At 33.6% G+C, this 18,851-nt stretch overlaps 2 protein-coding genes across 7 annotated transcripts; both read right to left on the bottom strand.

Annotated features, from left to right (window-relative positions):
• Positions 1 to 793: 793 nt before the first annotated feature.
• LOC127084496 (uncharacterized) lies at positions 794 to 15,786 on the bottom strand. Of its 6 annotated transcripts, none has more exons than XM_051024958.1 (22): positions 15,539 to 15,786; positions 15,389 to 15,432; positions 15,141 to 15,204; positions 14,942 to 15,056; positions 14,781 to 14,848; positions 14,595 to 14,692; positions 14,341 to 14,512; positions 13,288 to 13,507; positions 8,864 to 8,975; positions 8,292 to 8,401; positions 8,069 to 8,161; positions 6,003 to 6,131; positions 5,721 to 5,854; positions 5,294 to 5,383; positions 5,100 to 5,173; positions 3,749 to 3,878; positions 3,574 to 3,645; positions 3,123 to 3,162; positions 2,313 to 2,599; positions 1,565 to 1,742; positions 1,283 to 1,494; positions 794 to 1,175 (listed from the first exon to the last, which is right to left on the bottom strand). In XM_051024958.1, exons 1-22 carry the CDS (start codon positions 15,635 to 15,637, stop codon positions 879 to 881), a joined length of 2,838 nt encoding a protein of 945 aa, XP_050880915.1. In that variant the 5' UTR covers positions 15,638 to 15,786; the 3' UTR covers positions 794 to 878. The 6 variants fall into 6 exon arrangements, with proteins under 6 accessions (XP_050880915.1, XP_050880914.1, XP_050880912.1 ...); XM_051024957.1 differs by having other exon boundaries at positions 8,069 to 8,164; XM_051024955.1 differs by having other exon boundaries at positions 14,781 to 14,857.
• Positions 15,787 to 16,857: 1,071 nt separating this feature from the next.
• Positions 16,858 to 18,080, bottom strand: LOC127080548 (uncharacterized). Its single transcript, XM_051020865.1, has 4 exons — positions 17,717 to 18,080; positions 17,211 to 17,489; positions 16,990 to 17,022; positions 16,858 to 16,901 (listed from the first exon to the last, which is right to left on the bottom strand). Exons 1-4 carry the CDS (start codon positions 18,078 to 18,080, stop codon positions 16,858 to 16,860), a joined length of 720 nt encoding a protein of 239 aa, XP_050876822.1.
• Positions 18,081 to 18,851: the final 771 nt, after the last annotated feature.

Below are 18,851 nucleotides of genomic sequence, written 5' to 3' on the forward strand. Positions count from 1 at the left end.
TGATTTTAAAATTTCCGATATCAGCGCTAGACAATTTGAAATTCGTGCGTGTGATTAGTAAATTTTAAAAGAAAAAAAAGATTGCAAGATTAATATTATCTATTTATAAAAAATAGGGTGTCGTTTGTGTGGGAGGTGGCAGGTTGAAGCCCCAGATGTTGCCACTAGGCCTACAAGCATTATTCCTCAAATCTAATTTTTCTTCTTGTATCTTTGACAAGAACTTGCTTAAATTGAATACTTGTTATCTTACACCATTTTAAATATATATTTATTTTCTAGTAGTGGGTCTCTGATTCTCATTTTGTGACTGATGAGAATAAAATCAATTTGTTTATCATATTGAAATGCGTACATCAAATTTGAGATTTTTTTAATCAAACACAATAGAAGTAGTATATCTAAAAGCTAAAGTCAACTGAAGTGGGAAATTACCCAAGATTCTAAGCTAAACATGATAATATCAATTATTAACATTACAGTATGTGTTTAATTTGTAGGTTACCATAAAAAGAAAATTTCTGACTAAAATTCACGAGTAACTCGAACCCAACATACAAAATTCAAAAGTTTTATAGTATAATTGTTTCTTTTAAGATTCAATAGTCAAAGGTTAAAATTAGGATTATTAGTTTCACTTATTTTTCATACAATAAAAATACTTTAACAAGTTCTATCTGGAAAAATAGAGTGTAACTTGTGAACGTTCTTTAAGAAAACTATAGTTAAAGATTGAAATATTGAAGAAATTGAAAGATTGAAATATTGAAGATTAATGAAGATGAGGATGAGATAGTGCCAAACTCTTTCATTTTCAAGGGGAGAATTAACTGATTCCTTATAAATATTAAAACCATTGTGACCTATAAATAACACAATTAATCACAGGATGCAACAGAAAGTGCTACACGTAGGTCATTAGATGTTCCACATATATACATTCTATAAGTTTCAATATCTTGTTGAGAAACACTACCACTACGAGCTGCATAGTGATTACCACTCACTTTATCGTGTAGCGAAAAAATAATCTCCCTGAGGATTGGTTCGTGACCATTGAGAAGATTGCCCATGCTCAAAACCTTTCTCCAAGACTGGTTAGCAGTGGGAGGAACGAACATATTTGACAACACTTCCCTTTCATTGTCCCTTATTTCTTGTTTCTTGTCAAATTCCTATGCAAGAATACAACAAGGATAGATGAAATGCATGTATAAAAAAGGTAAGAAACACTTTGCGTGGAATATTATTATCAAATCAACTAGTAATAGAAACATTTTACCTTTTCAACAACCTCTTCTGTCAAGCCTGTTCCCATTCTTGGAATATAAAAGTTGTAGTAATCATTAAAAATTTCTCTTGAGAGGCGTGGTGCTCGTATAAGCTTGCGATGAAGAGAAGCTGCGACAGTTAGTAATTTTTCAACATGTTCAAAAACGACACACAGTCGTTTTAAGTCTTCGATAGTCTCGCTGTCTGCAGACAATCGATTTACTGCAACAGAATGGAAATGAGTTAAAATTTATTCTTTTCACATGAGCGAAATTAACGAATAATTAGATACCTTGAAGAGGCCTCAAAGCTGATGCCATGGTAGGGTAAAGTTGTTGAATCTTAGTCTCCATCTGGTTCAGTTCTCCATAACTAGTCTGACTTATTGTGTCGGCTGCCGCTCTGAAGGCAGTAGACACCATTTGTTCAAGCAATTGATGTGGTTGTAAGGTTTCAAGATAATGAAGAACCTGGAAAATTGAGAATATAAACATTACAGTCTCTCGAGCAACACAAACATGTACAAGTAGTCATTTTCCTTTCAATGACAGTAGAAATTTCATTTGATAGATATACTAGTTTGATGGACACAAGAACATGTTACAAATGAACTATATAATTTTAATTTCTAGTTCTAGCTGTTATTCATGGGTGGACCCTCAACTCACCAAATACGCCCACCTTATGGCATAGCCAACATGAACTATTTTCCCATAAAACCACATGTTTGCCAGCTCAGTTGGTAGCTGTGTAGGAACATCCCACTTTGTTCACCTTTAAAAGGTGAGTTACAGCCACTAGACTACTTGACCCAAAAAAATCACAGGTTTGCTTTGCCTTTCCAGCACAAGGACGTTATTAACCGAGATGGACTGCATTCCAAGACAAATCCTCTTATATAAATATAGGGATGGACCTTCTTAAATCTTGCTTAAAACCACTTCCCTCGTTGCTAATAGTTTCTATGCTATAACAATCCAACAATATGTTTTACAATATAAAAAAGAAAAGAAAACAAGAATTTCTTTAAAAATACTCACTTTTTCTCCTTCTCTGTTTGGATCAAGAAGAGGCTTCTGTTCCGAAGCAGGAAGAGCAGGTGCTTTATTCCAAATGTTTCTCCACAAATTTCCATGATCCGACATTCTCTTAGAAAGCCTCCCACGTGGAGGCCAACTATCTTTCGACTTATTGATGTCAAGAGCATTGGGTGATGTTGATCCACTGCTCTCAGGATCATCATCCGCTTCCCAATCTCCAGGTGAATGCCACCTAATAAAGTCTTCGAAAATAGCATCTGGATTCGCTGCTTTAAATGCTGACATATCTAATAGCACCAAAGGCATTTTTTGTCTGTCACATATTATAGTATTGAACAATGTTGGCATGCACTATTAACTATGAAGCATAAAGGGAAAAAGTTTACCAAGGGTGAAACAAATAGTTTATTTATGTCAAACCACTAAACCATTTGTCTCACAAAAAAATCACTTTTGGATTAAGTTTCATTATGCAGATCAATACCCTTAAAATTTCATATATTTTAAAAACAATTTGTACTTTATCAGTTTATCCTACAAAAAATAACATACAATATATGTTAAAATATAAACTACTATCAAATGTCTATCACTCCATTTAGTTACTGGCGTAGGTATATCAACACCAATTATAGAGCATCAGGATGCATGATCATTTTGGAAATGTACGAGTATATACATTTATATTATTTTTAACATCTTAAACATCTGCTTCCAGAAATAAAAATCGACAAGATTATCACATAAAAAAGGAACTAGGAATGTGATTAATAATTATATGGTGTGATGAAAAATAGTATAAATTTTTACCTGAAGTAAGGATATCCTTTTCCAGCTGAGCAGAAAAGTTCTGTAGAAAAAAATATGATTGATATATGCAATGAAACATATATAACTCAACTGCAAGTTTTCTTAGAGTTCAAAATTCACAATAAATGTATGCAATAATCAACCAAATTCAAATGAGAAAGAAGTTTCAAAGTGTTAACTCAATGGCCAAGCCAGGCAACTACTCAAGTATGTAAGCTATTATATTTTATTATATACCAAGAAAATGAGTGGCTACTGCATGACAAGCACAGATAGTTTATACCACTTTACACCAATACCTGTGTCAATAAATTGGCTCAAGTTGGTTGGTAAACTAGTTTAAGAGGCTATCTAGCTAAAATATCTAAGAGGTCAATGTGGTCCTTTAAGGCTCTAAGCTTTTATAGTCAATGATTACTGTTATATACATTGTATATAAGTTTGAGCTTACAAATGAATCACCAAAGGCTTCAACAGCTTGCATCCTCTCTTCATGCATGTCTTCTGTCATAAGAGGTGGTTCCTGTAGCATAGATAAAAAGACCACGAGCTTTATATTCTGCAACAATTGGTGGCAAAGTACTATGTTATGACAAGGCCAAATGGTGACTGGATGTTGGAGAAACCTGTGTGTATGGAGCATGCATACTTTGATATGACTTGAGAAGCATCATAGAATCAACAATACCAGCTGAACCTCTCCTAGTAAAGTTTGAAGATTTTGTGTCATTAGACAGGTCTGCATCTTCAGGCTTTCTGTTAACAGTGGTTATTTCATTAGAACAGTGTAAATTATTAGCAGTTTTTAAAACGAGAGCATCATTAACTTAGTGAAGATACTAGTTTGTGGTTTCATTGCATTGACTCAACTTGTGATAACTAAATTTATAGTTTTTGAATAAAATTAATTTATACATTGTCCGTGTAAAAAAATTTACACATGCATTTAATGATAGCAAATCATATAATAAGTTAAAAACACGACTTGTCTTACTCATTAAATGATGTGGTGGCAACACATCATTGGATGTATGTGTAAGACTTTTTTACATTAACAGGGTATATAAACTAAATCCTTTTAAATATTATACAATAAACTTGGTCAAATTAGTGGTTAGAAGTGGTGGGAAGTCCTCATGCCAAGAGCTGGCTTTTGGAGTTGAGTTAGGCCCAGTTACAACAACAACTAATCCCACTAAGTGGGGTCGTTGAGTTAGGCTCGTTCATATTTTAATATGATGATAGGCCCATTAAAGGGAATAAGATGGAGAATGACGAATATAAGGCGAAGGAGAGTAACAGAAAAGGGAACATGGAAATTGTGAAGGAAATTTGGGGATAGTTTGAGTGAAGAAGTAGGCTCTTTTTCATAAAAGAGTTTGTGCTATTTTCTTATTTCTATTATCACCTCGTAAGGAGCATTTGATGCATTACATTTTTGTTTCTTAGTATATTGCTGTTTTTGTTTCCAATATTATAGAAAATTAAAAGTTCATTCTCTGTTGAGAGAACTTGTTGTTCAACGTCAATATATTCCTTTTATCCTCTCTGATTCCTATTAGATGATAAGGCATCAAAGCATATCCTATATTTGTTGTTGGGCCATCCGATTGTTGGGTCACTTACCGATGTCTAATTCGGCAAACTCCACTCTCTAAATGTCAAGTCCAAGGCATGAGGAGGGATTTTGAGATCTCGTGTTGACTAGTGATATGGCCAAATTAGTGGTTATAAGTGATAGGAAGCCCTCAGTCCAAGAGCTAACTTTTGGGGTTGAGTAAGACTCAACCAGTATTTAATGAGAAACTATAGAAATTTGATTCAACAACTAAGATTGGACATAATTGGTAACATGAATCATGGTAATGGATGAAATAGCCATAAGAGGGGCAGCTCTTATCTAATAAGCACTAAGTAGCTATATATAAGTTATAATAATTGTTAACAACCGAGCAGGTTCTCACTTGCTAAGTTCACCTGTCAACTTTCCCAGAAAAATTCTCACTGGGTGTCTGTATATTCATCAAGTCATCCCCAACCACACTTTCTTCCTGCAATTCAAAGAAGACCAGTTTACAAAAATAATACAAAGCATACTGTTGAAACAGTGACAGCAATAATACACCAATCAACCTAATCCCGAAACACAAAAGGAGAAAATGGTATGTGACCTCAGACATAGAATCTATATGATCAACACTTCCAATACAATCTTGAAAATCTTCAACCAGCTGACACTTCCTCTCAAGGCATATTGCAAGCTGAATAGTAAAGCATAAAATTGTATCACAATACCATTATGTATTCTACAGTATACAAAGGCCAAGGCATCAAATGTGGGGTAAATTACATAACAAAATTACCAACAATATATCTGAACTCAATACACTAATGAAAAAAGAATACAAGGCATTCCAAAATGAGAAAAAATTAGTCAAGATTTATTTTTCTGTTAGCTAAAAAGTAGGTTAAAAACGTTCTAGAAAACACGCACAACAATCAATTTTAACATGAAATTTCATATAAAATATATATAGCATACAAGCACACAATGAGTAAATTTTAGCAAACATCCTTTCAAGACAAAAACAAAATTACCATATGAAGTTTTTGATGAATCAAACAAGTAGAAAGGTCGATTGATCCGTTAGGTGGCATCCTAGGTAATGGTTGTGACTCTTCCCAACACCACCTAACCTCTCGAACAAACTCTATCCATAGTACAGATATAGCTGTCAAAGAGAACAAAATTACATGATACAAAATGATTAGTACAATACAAAAGTGATGTCTAAGAAAATAAATTCCACAAGATCAGTTCTCTCCTACTCTAAGTTGAGGTTACAGAACAAACAACCCCTAATTACTTTTGGTATATACCACGTATATTGCAGTTGCCAAACCAAAGAGAATGTAAACAAAATTGTGCAAAGAGCGATTCAAGAGGTGCGCCTTTTACAGCTCGCGAAGTCTTATATCCCACATCAGAAAAATCTGAGAATTTTGCATCTGCAAAGATTACATCACTGGTTACAGAAAAATAATGTAAAACATCAAAACCGAATTCTAACCAGCAAAATATATCAGCATGTCCTGCCAGGAATGACGAGGAAACTTGAAATCAAAACTATTCACTAAGTTAGTATAAACCAGACCTTAAGTTTTAGATTTAGATTTAGTAAAGGAAAAGGTTTTTAAATTATTAGAAATGTTCTTAAAAAAAATTCTTCTTGGAGTTAAATGGTACCTACTGTTCAAGAACGTGAAAACAGTGCTCATAATTGTTCTTCTTGGAGTTAAATGGTACCTACTGTTCTCAGTAATGTATACATATTTGGTATTCTTTTTGAGTAATTGGTATGCTTTTGAAATATCAACCGGTACATTATATATTTTAGAAAATGCCACACACACACACACACATAGCATAATAATAACAATAATAACAACAACAACAGCGAGATAGACAACAACAAATATTTTAAAGAGTATGTGAGTATTCAGAAAATTTCAAAATTAAGAAATATTAAATAATGGAAGATGGAACAGTTTAGAATATTCTATTGATATGATAAACTCAAAAAATATTATATTAATAATTTTAACTTTTTATCATAGAAAAAAATAATATAAAATGGTTAAATATAATAGTTTTAACAATAATATAACTGAATAATCAAATAAAAATTAAAAGAATAAAAACTAATGATTTTTGAAGTAATACTAACAATATATGTACAAGTGCTAGTTCTCATTTGTTGCCACTTTTTCCTTTCCAGTATCCCCGTGATGGACAAAGGTCCACTTCCCACTGTTTTTTCATATGTTCTGTTTGGTAGAAAATAGTAGATATCAAATAAGCTAGCTAATGGCAGATAGCTGATAAGCTAGCTGATGGTGGATAAGCGAGCTGATTTAATTTGTAAAGTTTGGTCAAATTAGCAGTTGAACTAGCTTATAAATTTGAAATGACACAAAAAATGTATGTTAAATTGATATTTAATTTTTTCAATTATGATAACAGGGGTAAAATTGAGAGAGAAAAAGACAAGTTATAAGCTACTTGAATTAGCTTATCCAAAAACACAATAAACTAAGAAAAATAAGATATAAGCTCGTGAGAAAATGATAGTTACCAAGCAGGTATCTTTTAGTCATATAAACTAATAAGCTATAAGCTAGTTTAGTATGCTTTCCAAGATAACAGGGGTAAAATTGAGAGAGAAAATGACAAGTTATAAGCTACTTGAATTAGCCTATCAAAAAATACAATAAACTAAGAAAAATAAGATATAAGCTCGTGAGAAAACGATAGTTACCAAACAGGTATCTTTTAGTCATATAAACTAATAAGCTATAAGCTATTAACTATAAGCTAGTTTAGTATGCTTTCCAAAACGTCTAATCTATAACACCCTCGCCTAATGGTGTTAAAGTCTATTATAGATCTATTGGGCCACCCGTTATCAAACCACTTGGGCCAAGTTTCAAATGTCCAGTTCTAGGCGTGACGAAGGTGTATTGAGACATGAAAAGTCCCATATTCAGTGTGATATGGCTTGAAATAATTGTAATATGGTGGACATCTTTTACCTCACATGCCAGTTTTGGATTGAATTAAGCTTAAACTAAATTCTAAAGAGTAACCAATCACCCAATGAACAATATCTGCCTGTGCAATTATCATATATTCAAGCAATGCTATTTTCCACTGTCCAAAATAATTTATGTTTCATTCTTTGGTGCCTCAGACAAAAATCATTTATATTTCATTTCACTCTTTGGTGCCCTAAGACTCCAGTATTTTGTCCCTGTGGCAGATTTATTGACCATATATAGAATGTAACTGTAAGAGCAGACTAATGGTTAATAAACTATCAACAGTGTGAGTACTAGAGCATACACCCAAAATTAAAGACAATAGAAGAGGCTGAAGATCTACATACCTTCCATAAACAGTTCTTTCAGCACACGATCTCTAACAGTCGGTGAAGGTATAACCAATGAGGATCTCAGATTATCGGAACCTGGATTTTCAGCTGCTACGAGCCACAACAAGGGAAAATGCTGAGTTTTATACCAAAATTGAAAAGATATACTAACTATGAAACGTAAAGGTTGCATTTATAAATGGAATTTACTATATAATGGACGAACACAAATTTGAACCTGAAACAAAATCTTCTATAAATTGTGCCTCGAATGACATTTGCAATGCATCAACAAGAAGATGCAACTGGGATGCAAATCCAATCCGACTCTCTTTAGAACCTTCAAGTCTATATGCATAACAATAATATTAAGAAGCATAAGTCAAACTTGGTAACGAGTTTTCGTAGTAATTGGATACAAAATATACAACAAATTAAATTTATTTTCGCTAGCATTAAAATAATGAAGCTTTTTTAAATCATGCTATTGTACAAGGACCCTCGGTAAATGCTTTAAAAGTGTAAATGAAAGGACGGCGATTAAGTAGATGTATAGCCTACCTAACCATTACAAGTGTTATAAACATTCAGTTTGACACTGATGAAAATGAAATTTCTGGGTAACATGTAGTTACAAATTGACCACTGATGTGAACCACATACTAAACCTGATTATTATTTAATCATTTACTTTAAAGCAGCCGATAATCATTACAGACTTGATGTTTGGTTTTGATTCAATCAATAGCAACGAGTCATCATGTTTGGTTTTGATTCAACAGGGGTTAAAAGTAAATGTTTGGAGTAAACCTTAGAGAGATTGACCACTTCTCAGCTTCATGAGGTGAAGCATTTTCCAGTTCAGCCATTTCCATAGAACTTTCAACCATCTTCTCTGACCATGTTGAGATCAGTTCAAAACCTGCATGCAACCTTTGCATAAATTAAACAGAATTGGAACTGAAATTAGAAAGATTCATGAAAATAGCGAAGCTTGGAGAGCTTTTATCAATTAAAAAAACAAAATCTGAAATCACCAAAAATGTCATAATCATTAAACAAAGCTCTCAAAAAGGCAATTGAAAGTAAAGGAATTAAGATCTGTCTGAATTCTGAAAGGCTAGACATTCGAATGGACTAAGCAGATACAGTGTCCTCTATTTTCCAAATATTGGTTATACTTTTGCAAATCCTTAGTTCCCCATTGACAAAATGAGCAAAAGGGTTTTTTTTTCTGGAGCAAAGTTGTGTTTCTGCCACCCAAAGCATCAAGAGGGGTAGGGTGCTGTCGGTGTCTCTTTCTCAATATCTTCAGGAGACTCGCAAAGGTTTTTCTATCTTCTTTTTGCTGTAAATTTAAAATATATACAAGAAAGGTCCAAAAATCAATATGAGGTATTGTAAATAATGTATTTTTATAATGATTAGTAGTAATTTGTATTTGGCTCATTAGTCCATCGGTTCACTAGGTAGGCATTACGTTCAGAATACCTATTTAAACAGTTTAGTGTTTGTTTAGTGTTTGTACATAATTCATAACTTTGAAATATATACAGTTTTCACATGGCATTAGAGAGCCCAATTTTAGGTGGCCTTGCTTCCGCATAAACCCTAGCCATTGTCTCTGCGGTTTCTTTTGTTTTTAAGCTTCATTGCGGTTTCTGTTGTTTTTCCGCCTTCATTGTGGCCCTCTTGTGATCCTTTTCGCGGTTTCGCCTATTCATTACCTCTCTGTTTTATTTTATTCATACTGATTTATGGGGCACCTCTAATATTTCAAATATATCAGGTGTCCGCCAGTTTGTAACATTTATTGGTGATTGTTTTCGAGGTACTTCAGTCTACTTCCTAAAGCAAAAGTATGAAGTTACCTCTATGTTTCTACAATTCTTCTCAATGGTAAAAAAAAAAAAAAAAAACTTGTAGTGATTGTATTCAAGTTACTTGAGTCTACTTCCTAAAACAAAAGTCTGAAGTTACCTTATGTTTCTATAATTCCTCTCAATGGTAAAAAAACAATTTGTAGTGAGTATTAAGGCCAGGTCTGATAATGCCAAAGATTACTTTAATCATAGGCTTAATTCTTTTGTAAAAAAGAAGGTACTATCCGTAGTCTTCTTGTGTGAAAGCCGGCAGATGAGGTGTGAAGCACCACTAACAGTGAATCTTAGTGGTTGCACCGTGTACACTTTCTCTTTTAACTCACCAAATGATGAAAAACAACTCGGAATGTGGCAAAAGGGATGAGCTGTGGTCGACGTTGGAAACTAGTGGCCGGAGAGGCGGACATGCGCTCTCACGCACTGATACGTTGGCAGTGTGTGGAGGCGCTTGCGGCGGGGAAATGACTATTCGCAAGAGGAATTTTGCAGCGATATATGGTGGTGCACAACAGTGGGCCGTATTGGAAAAGGACCAACCGATTATAACACCATTGGAAAGTGTGTAAAATACGCACTGCATCAAAAACGCATTCAAGAAGGAAAATGCAGAGCAGCCCAAAGATGAACTATTATTACTGATACCATGTAATTTCAGCAAATGTTGTGTCTTTAATCTGATCATATAACTAATATTTATAATGGTGTCACAATAAATACATTGAATCTTAATGAATAAACAATAACATAGGAAGTTGTATAATACTAGAAATACTAACAATCTTTAGAATTATGGTTGGGCATAACACAACCTTACAAAGATTTTGTAAGGTGAAGAGTGCCTTCACTTATAAATATATGTTGAGGCCATATCATTTCCAACGTGGGACTCTTTAACATACCTCCTCGCGCCTAGCATGATTGGACGTAGTGTGTGGATATAAATGGTAGGTGGCTCGATAGCGGAAACCCGATAGCAGGTGGCCAAACGAATGTTGGATAGGCTCTGATATCATCTTAGTCTTGTGATTCGGCCTAACACAACCTTACAAAACCGCTTGTAGGGTGAGGATTGCCCCCACTTATAAACATATGTTATAAACATGTTAAGGCCATATCATGTCCAATGTGGAACTCTTGAACAACAAAATGAGATTGTTGAGAGAAAAAATAGACACTTGTTAGATCAGACTTGAGCTTGTTAGGATCCAAAAGGAGTACAAATACCATCATCCAAAAGGGGTATATACTTGAGCTTGTTAGGATCCAAAAGGGGTACAGAATCTAGCCCAACATTAAACAGGGAACCAAATCCTGGCCAATAAAACATAAGAAACCAAAATTTAGCTCAATACCATCACTACACTATGAAGATCTACATCTTCCAATTGCCCGAAGGAAAGATACTATAACATGTACCAACAAGCAACTCTACCTTCTATCCAACTACCTATGTTTTGAACAGTTTTCACCTATCCATAAAGCCTTCATCACCAGACTAAACACTACCATGATACCTACCTCTTTATCTGAGGCATTGTCAGACAAGAAATGGAAAAAGATCATAGACTTGAAATGGAAGCATTGGATAAGAATATTACATCGAAATTGGTTCTTCTACCAAATAGAAAGAAACATGCAGGGGTGCAAATGGATATACACTATAAATTACAAGGCTAAGGATCTATTGAAAGACAAGGTTGGTAGCCAAGGATTCACCCAAATCTAGGGAGTGGATTACTTGGAAATATTTGCTACAGTTGCAAAAATGATAACATTCGTGTGATATTATCCCTAGCATCTAATTGTGGTTGGAACTTACAACAATTTGATATAAAAAAAATGTTTTCCTACATGGAGAAGTTGAAGATATTTACATGGAATTGCCTTCGATATGGAGAACAAATTGATGCCAACATTGTTTTTAAACTAAAAAAAAAGCATTATATGGGCTAAAACAATTACCGTGTGTGAGGTTTGAAAGATTCACTAAAGTTATGTTAGGTTTTGGCTTCAAACAAAGCCAAGGAGACCATATTCTATTTATCAAACAGTATGAGACAAGGAGAATAATTGTGTTATTGGTATATGTGGACGAAGTTATAGTGACAGGTGATGATGAAGAGGAGCAACAATAGTTGGGTCACCACTTGGGCAAATTGTAGTATTTTCTAGTAATTGAAGTTGCCCACTCTAAGAAAGGAATTTTCATATCCCAACAGAAATACATAATTGATCTTCTGCAAAAGACTGGCAACAAAGCATGCAAGCCTACAAGTGCACCAATTGATCTAGATGCAAAGGAAGAGCATAAGATATTGCGGCTGATAAGGGGATGTATCAAAGGTTAGTCAGAGGAGATTCATTTACAAGTTGCACTTTGAATTGTGCAATATTTGAAAGGGATCCTAGGTAGAGAAATTTTGTTCAAACGGAATGGGAGAGTGGATCTTAAAATCTATATTGATGCTGACTGTGCAGGGTCAACTGTGGATAGAAGATCAATTACAGGATATTGCACTTTCTTGAGTGTGACTTGGAACTTCCTTCTATTGGAAGAGTAAAAAACAATGTGGTTGGAAAAGACTTTGGTTGTCATTGCTTTCCGCTTGTTTAAGCTCTGAAGTTAAGACCCACTTGAAAGTTCTTGTATTCGAATGGAACATAATGGAACGAAACCCTTTTTGTCAATTGGTAAGTATCACTACTTATTCATCGGTCTAATGAGTTATGATAGGTGTTGCTGCATGACTTTTGTTGCTTTTAGAATTCAATGAAACACATGCCACTGGTAGAGGAACTAAGGTCATTCTCGCAGTTTTTAAAGGATAAAACAGAAGAAAGGAAAGATGACGGGAGTGACATGTAGCCAACAAACCATTGAAATGATTGAAGGTAACATTCAACAGTTCCACGATTAACCTAAGTTGACAGACGAATCGGGTTATAGCATAAACTTTGAAAATTGCCCCAAATTTCAGATTTTTGGGGCACAAGGGGTGTGTTGTATTTTAAACTTACAGTGCATGAGTTTAATATCGTATAATAAATACCGATGCCAATGATAAAAATTTCATAAAATTCACATTCTAATGAAAAGAGCTAAAAGCACTTGATGTATCAAAATTCTCTAATCATGCATGCAAACGAACTCCTATTTTCCATTTTTTGTAAATCATAGCCCATCCCAAACTAGTCTTCTACATGCCTGAATGAATACATAAGCATATACAAACATATTTATGAGGAATCTCCAAGTCTTAAATCTTGTACTGTCTAAATAAAAGCATCCAAGCAAGCACCTAATTACCTAAAGCTATTTCTACCAACAGGTTCCTTTATAATAACAATTACCTTTAACAGGATCTTCTGCAGAATACCACTCGCTCCAAGAACAATCGTCATCCCACTGTGTCCCATTGGATGTTTCCCCAGAAAGATTTTCCCTTGATCTGATCATTTTAGCATCAAAGTTTTTCATATAGTCATCGTCAAAGGGAAGTGTTCTGAATGTAAGCTTCATTGCAATTCGGACTTTGAAATTATGAACAGATAGATCCAGTGTGGAGTATGCCTTCAGTATCAAATGAAAATTAATTACAGGCAGAAGTTTTCAGGACAGTGCAGACAAGTCAAAATTTTACATAGAAGAATAACTGGTTCTAACAAATTATTAAGTAGAGGTCATTATGTATGCAATTGCAAAGAATCAAGCAACATATTTGGGAAAAGTATGGCAGAATATAGAAAACAAAAAAGAATATATCATACACATAACTTTCTTAAAGAATAAAGAGAGTTGGGAACAAAATTCCAATTCTTTATACAAATATTAATGCAACAATAAGATAGAAAATTGTTGCATACTTGCATTCTCCATAGTAATACATACTCCCTCTGTCCCATAATAACTATCACATTTGTAAAAAGCATTTGTCCTAAAATGATTGTAACTTTTAGTATCCAATGTAATAATTGCCTGCTTTCCAATTGTACCCTCAAATTAATGGTATTGCATCACTACCAAGATATGGGTATAGATCAATAGTTGATATGGCTAAATGGGTAAAATTATATTTCTCTTTTATTTATCATTTTCTCATAATTTGTGTGAAATGGTCAAATACGACAAATATTGTGAGACGGAGGTGTAATAATTAATCCATTCACATATCCACTTTTTGATTTTATCTCAAAATGTCCCTTCCCCGAGGGGAAGAGGTAAGGTAAGACTAACTGGTAAACCAATTGTATCATAGCATATTAGCATTAATGCACCAGTTTTGTAAAAGAAAGCAAAGTATGGAAGCATAAAGCAACAAGGGGATATCACATAAAAAATGTGTGTTGTCCAACATCTAAAAACTAAATGAAGATTAAATTAAGCAACTAGAGACAGGAACTCACAAACTTAGATACAAATAACTCGTACAGCCCCTCCAAATGCATAAGTTTTATTGGAACCTGACTACCGATTCGATCTGCTTCAAACCTTCTAGTAAATACAGTGCCCATGCTCTGAATTCCAATATAAGCTTTTCGCGAAGGATCGTGAACTGGAACAAATGCTGGCCACAAACTTTGAAGCCAAAATTATTAGAAAATAGTAATAAATAATATACTATTTCATTATGTTCTAATCATAAACAAGCAATAGTTACCTTGAACAATTTGACAAAGCAATCGCAACAGCACTCAACAGCTTGCTAGCCTCTGGCGCATCAAGAACCACGCCGCTTGCACTCTGAGGAGCAATCACCTAATGATATACATAAAGAAGTGCTTTCTTATCCTTAGTGAAACTAACAAACTTTCAGTGAAAGTCAAAACACAACATTAAACCATACCAAAAACTCCTTTATGCCGAAACATAGCTGTAGATCATGCAAATCAAAATTCCAAGTTGCAGGCTTGCCTGCGTCAACTAAACGCCACCATAAATTAAAAATAAAAATTTCCTGAATTCATCTAAATCTACTAATCATCTTCTACCCAGAACAAAAAGTACCAGCAGAGTTGGTCTCAAAGTAATACTCCATGCTGTAACTTTTCAACGCATACTTCGTCTCAGATGTCACCTTGTATAAACTACCAGAATCGTCCAAGAGAACCGCTCCTTTTACCTAGAACAAAGTTACACTGTTACAATTCGATTTGTCATCATCAGCATTCCAATTAGGCCAAACTCAGTGAGTTTCAATAATTACCAGTAAATTCTTTGGACCATCAGACATCCAAAGCCGACAAACAGACTCTATTTCAGAAATAAACCTACAAAAACACACAATTAACAACAAAAATAAAACTTACACTAAACTAATTTCATCAAAAAATAAATTCGAAATATAAACTAAATCCATCTAATTTCTAAACTAAACTAATTTAATTAAAATTAAATTCAAAACAAACTGAAGAACACAATGTGAATAGGAAAAATCGGAGAAACATCACACACCGTTCCCACGACGAGGCAAGGGTGAAATCGTCAAAATGCTCGAGCTGCATCATCAACGCGGAAAAATTGGCACATATAAAATCAGTTGCGAAGTGAAATCAAAATCAAAATTCGATTCAATGTTTAATTGTGCATTAATTTAAAACCTACGCCCTCTTCTTCTTCTTCTTCCTCGTGTTCTGCTTCGGTGTAATCTTCATCAGTAGAATCAGCTTGGATCTTCTTGCCAGTGTTGGAGGAAGACGCCATCAAATCCAGGATATGAAAACGTTCACGCAATGCGCAACATCATGAATCTGTATTATTATTATGTTATGCTATGGTATGAAAATGGAAAAACTTTTCGATTTTTCACTTTCACTTTTTTTTCTTCCTTTTTCTTGAGAGTTGAGATCCGAATGTAAATCAATCAAAACAATTAAAAAATATTTATTTTTATTTTTATTTTGTAAGAATAAGAATAATTATTATTATTATTTGCGTTCAGACGGGCACGGGAGTGCGTCCCGCTTTTTTCTAATGCGCAGAGAAAAATAAATATTTGTTTTTCTTTTTATAAGATTTTTATTGTAGATCGCATTAAAAATAATATGATTACATTTAAAAATGATAAATAAAGATATTCAAAATTATATTGAAACATGCAAAGTAATCAATGATATTCTTTAAGAGGAATATCCAACATGAAATCTCTATTCCAAGTATTTTCTTTTTCCCTGCGATTATTTTCAGTAGTAAAAAAAATGTAAGACTCTTAAATTATAAATTTTTTAGAGAAAAAGATAATAAAATTAATAGTAAGTAGTGTAATCAAGTTTTTGCTTACCTTATAAAGATTCGAATCAATTCTTCGTACATTCATTTATCAATGCGCTCTTGAGATTTAAAAAACTACAAATACATGACGAAATATCATATTATTAAATAAATACATTCAAAACATTTGACTCGTTTGAATATAATATGGTTTATTGTGACACAAATAATACCGGGAGAATGGAGATACTTTGTTTTAGTCTAAATTTGGTAGAACAACAATTATGACTTGTTTCTGAATTACTTGGAATTCTGACTTAGTAAATATATATGGTTTTATTTACATAAACCACAAATGGCAGTTAAATTCATACATTCAAAAATAATATAGAGTAAAAATATTCTTAAATGAATTAAATAAAAACCTTTCCATCCTTTGAGATATTATTTCTCTTTTCACCATTTTCCAAAGTTGTGTTTTATCTGTTATCACTGTGAAGCTCCAACCGATAGAGTAAATTTTCAAACGTTTGACATGTTTCAATAAGGATGATAAAAACGTTACTGAAAGAGTGATGAAAGCGCAAGAAACAATTTTTTATATGTATTACGGAAAAGGTAAATACACCTTATTGTCGAGTTTGTCGATGGATGAAATACTTTGTTCATCCTTCCATGTGTTCCATTTATCTTCAAAGTCTGCTATCTAAAATTTATTGCCTAAGAATAGTGAGAATAACTATCACCCCATTTATATCTAACATAAAAGCATAAAATAAATGATTAAGTATAACTTACTTTTATGTCGAATCAAGTTTCAACATTCTTTCGTCTCAACTCCTTACATAATTGAAAGATTTCATCGTGTTCTAGTTTGGCTGTATATTAAAACAAAAGAAAATTATATTTAGTTATTATCTATGATATAAAGAATACAATATAAGCTCGGTATATCGTGTAACCAAAATGGGAATCAACGTGTGAGTAATTTTTTCAATGTACTTAATAAATACATGCGGGTATGATAAAAGAATTTGTTTGTAAACTACATTTTTTGTGTAGTCACCATCTTCTCCTTTCAATTTTCCTTCCCTAGTTAAAACTCTTGTTGTAGTCTGTGAAACACCCCTGGATAAAGCCACATATAACTGTCTATGACTAAAAACATGTCGTGGAAGATATATTCGAACATTTGGAATGGTTTGTCCTTGTGATTTATTTATTGTAATTGCAAAACTTAGTCGCACAGCAAACTGCTTTCTACTAAGGACAAAAGGCAGTCCATCACTTGCAGATGTTTTTATTTTAATTTTGGGCAAAAAAGCACGTTTTCTTGCGTTGCTTCCTGTCAAGATTTCCACATCCAACATATTCATAAATAAACCACGACATAATAACTGAGTCTCATTAAACAATCCATATCTAGGATCTAGATTTCAAGATTTCCACATCCAACATATTCATAAATAAACCACGACATAATAACTGAGTCTCATTAAACAATCCATATCTAGGATCTAGATTTCGTAACAACGTCAATGGTGCACCCTTTTCTATCTTTAGAATATGTACCTTGTGCAATTGAGTTTAAGATTTCTTGTTGGTATAAATTATGATTATCTCCTTCAACATCGTCAAACGATAACAAATTATGTTCTTCTTCTGGAAACTCATCGATAATCATATCATTCAATTTCTGGACATCATCATTTGTTGGTGTCAAAATAGCCCTTTGTACCATATATGAGGCATCCCAACCATGCAATTCTAAATTAGGAAAAATATGTTGGATAAGTACTTGTATGTAATGTTCACATTCCCATGCGATTGCAATATGTAAAGGTAACCTCACCATGTCATCTGGTTTGGTAGGTTCAACACCATCACCAATGTGAATAAGAAATTTTGCAAACTCTTGATCATGCAATGATCGCATATTTTTGACGCAAACGCAAAATCTTGGTATGATTCCATAAATGAGACTGAACAATACACGCTGAAATCATTTGTGCCTTAGTACATTTTCTTACAACAAGAAGAACTTAACGAAAATCTCCCCCCATGATCAGAACTTTTCCACCAAATGGAGCATTGTTGCTACAAATGTCTTGTAATGATCGATCTAAGGCTTCCAAACAATTTTTGTTTGTCATTGGTGCTTCATCCCAAATTTTTGCGGCAACAACTCTAATGAGATTTGCAAGATCCTTTTGCTTTTGAATACCACAAATGGAACTCGGTTAAATATCAATAGGTATCTTAAATCGAGAGTGTGGAGTCCTACCACCGGGTAACAATGTTACAGTTATACCAAATGATGCAGTTGCTAAGGCAATTTATCCTTTACTTCTTAAACTTGCCATTAATGTTCTATAAAGGAATGTTTAACCTGTTCCTCCTGGACCATCAACAAAAAACACCCCATTGTGTTTTTGAACAATTACATTCATAATGGTGTTGAATGCAATCATTTGATCATTATTTAACTTAGCAACAGATTCAATATCTTCATTGGGGATATCGACCGCTAACTCCTCTTGTATGATACTTGGAACTGCACCTTGTCTATTGTATTAGGGGGTAAAGATGGGAGATCATAATCTTCAATCTTTTTACCGTGCAGGTTTAAGAGTTCATTCAAGTCCTTCAACAACATATTAGTTAAGTCTTATTCCACAACATTGTTAGTTGTTTGATAATCCTCTAC

Source organism: Lathyrus oleraceus, chromosome 5, assembly GCF_024323335.1.
Source record: "Lathyrus oleraceus cultivar Zhongwan6 chromosome 5, CAAS_Psat_ZW6_1.0, whole genome shotgun sequence".
In the NCBI taxonomy this organism is placed as follows: domain Eukaryota; kingdom Viridiplantae; phylum Streptophyta; class Magnoliopsida; order Fabales; family Fabaceae; genus Lathyrus; species Lathyrus oleraceus.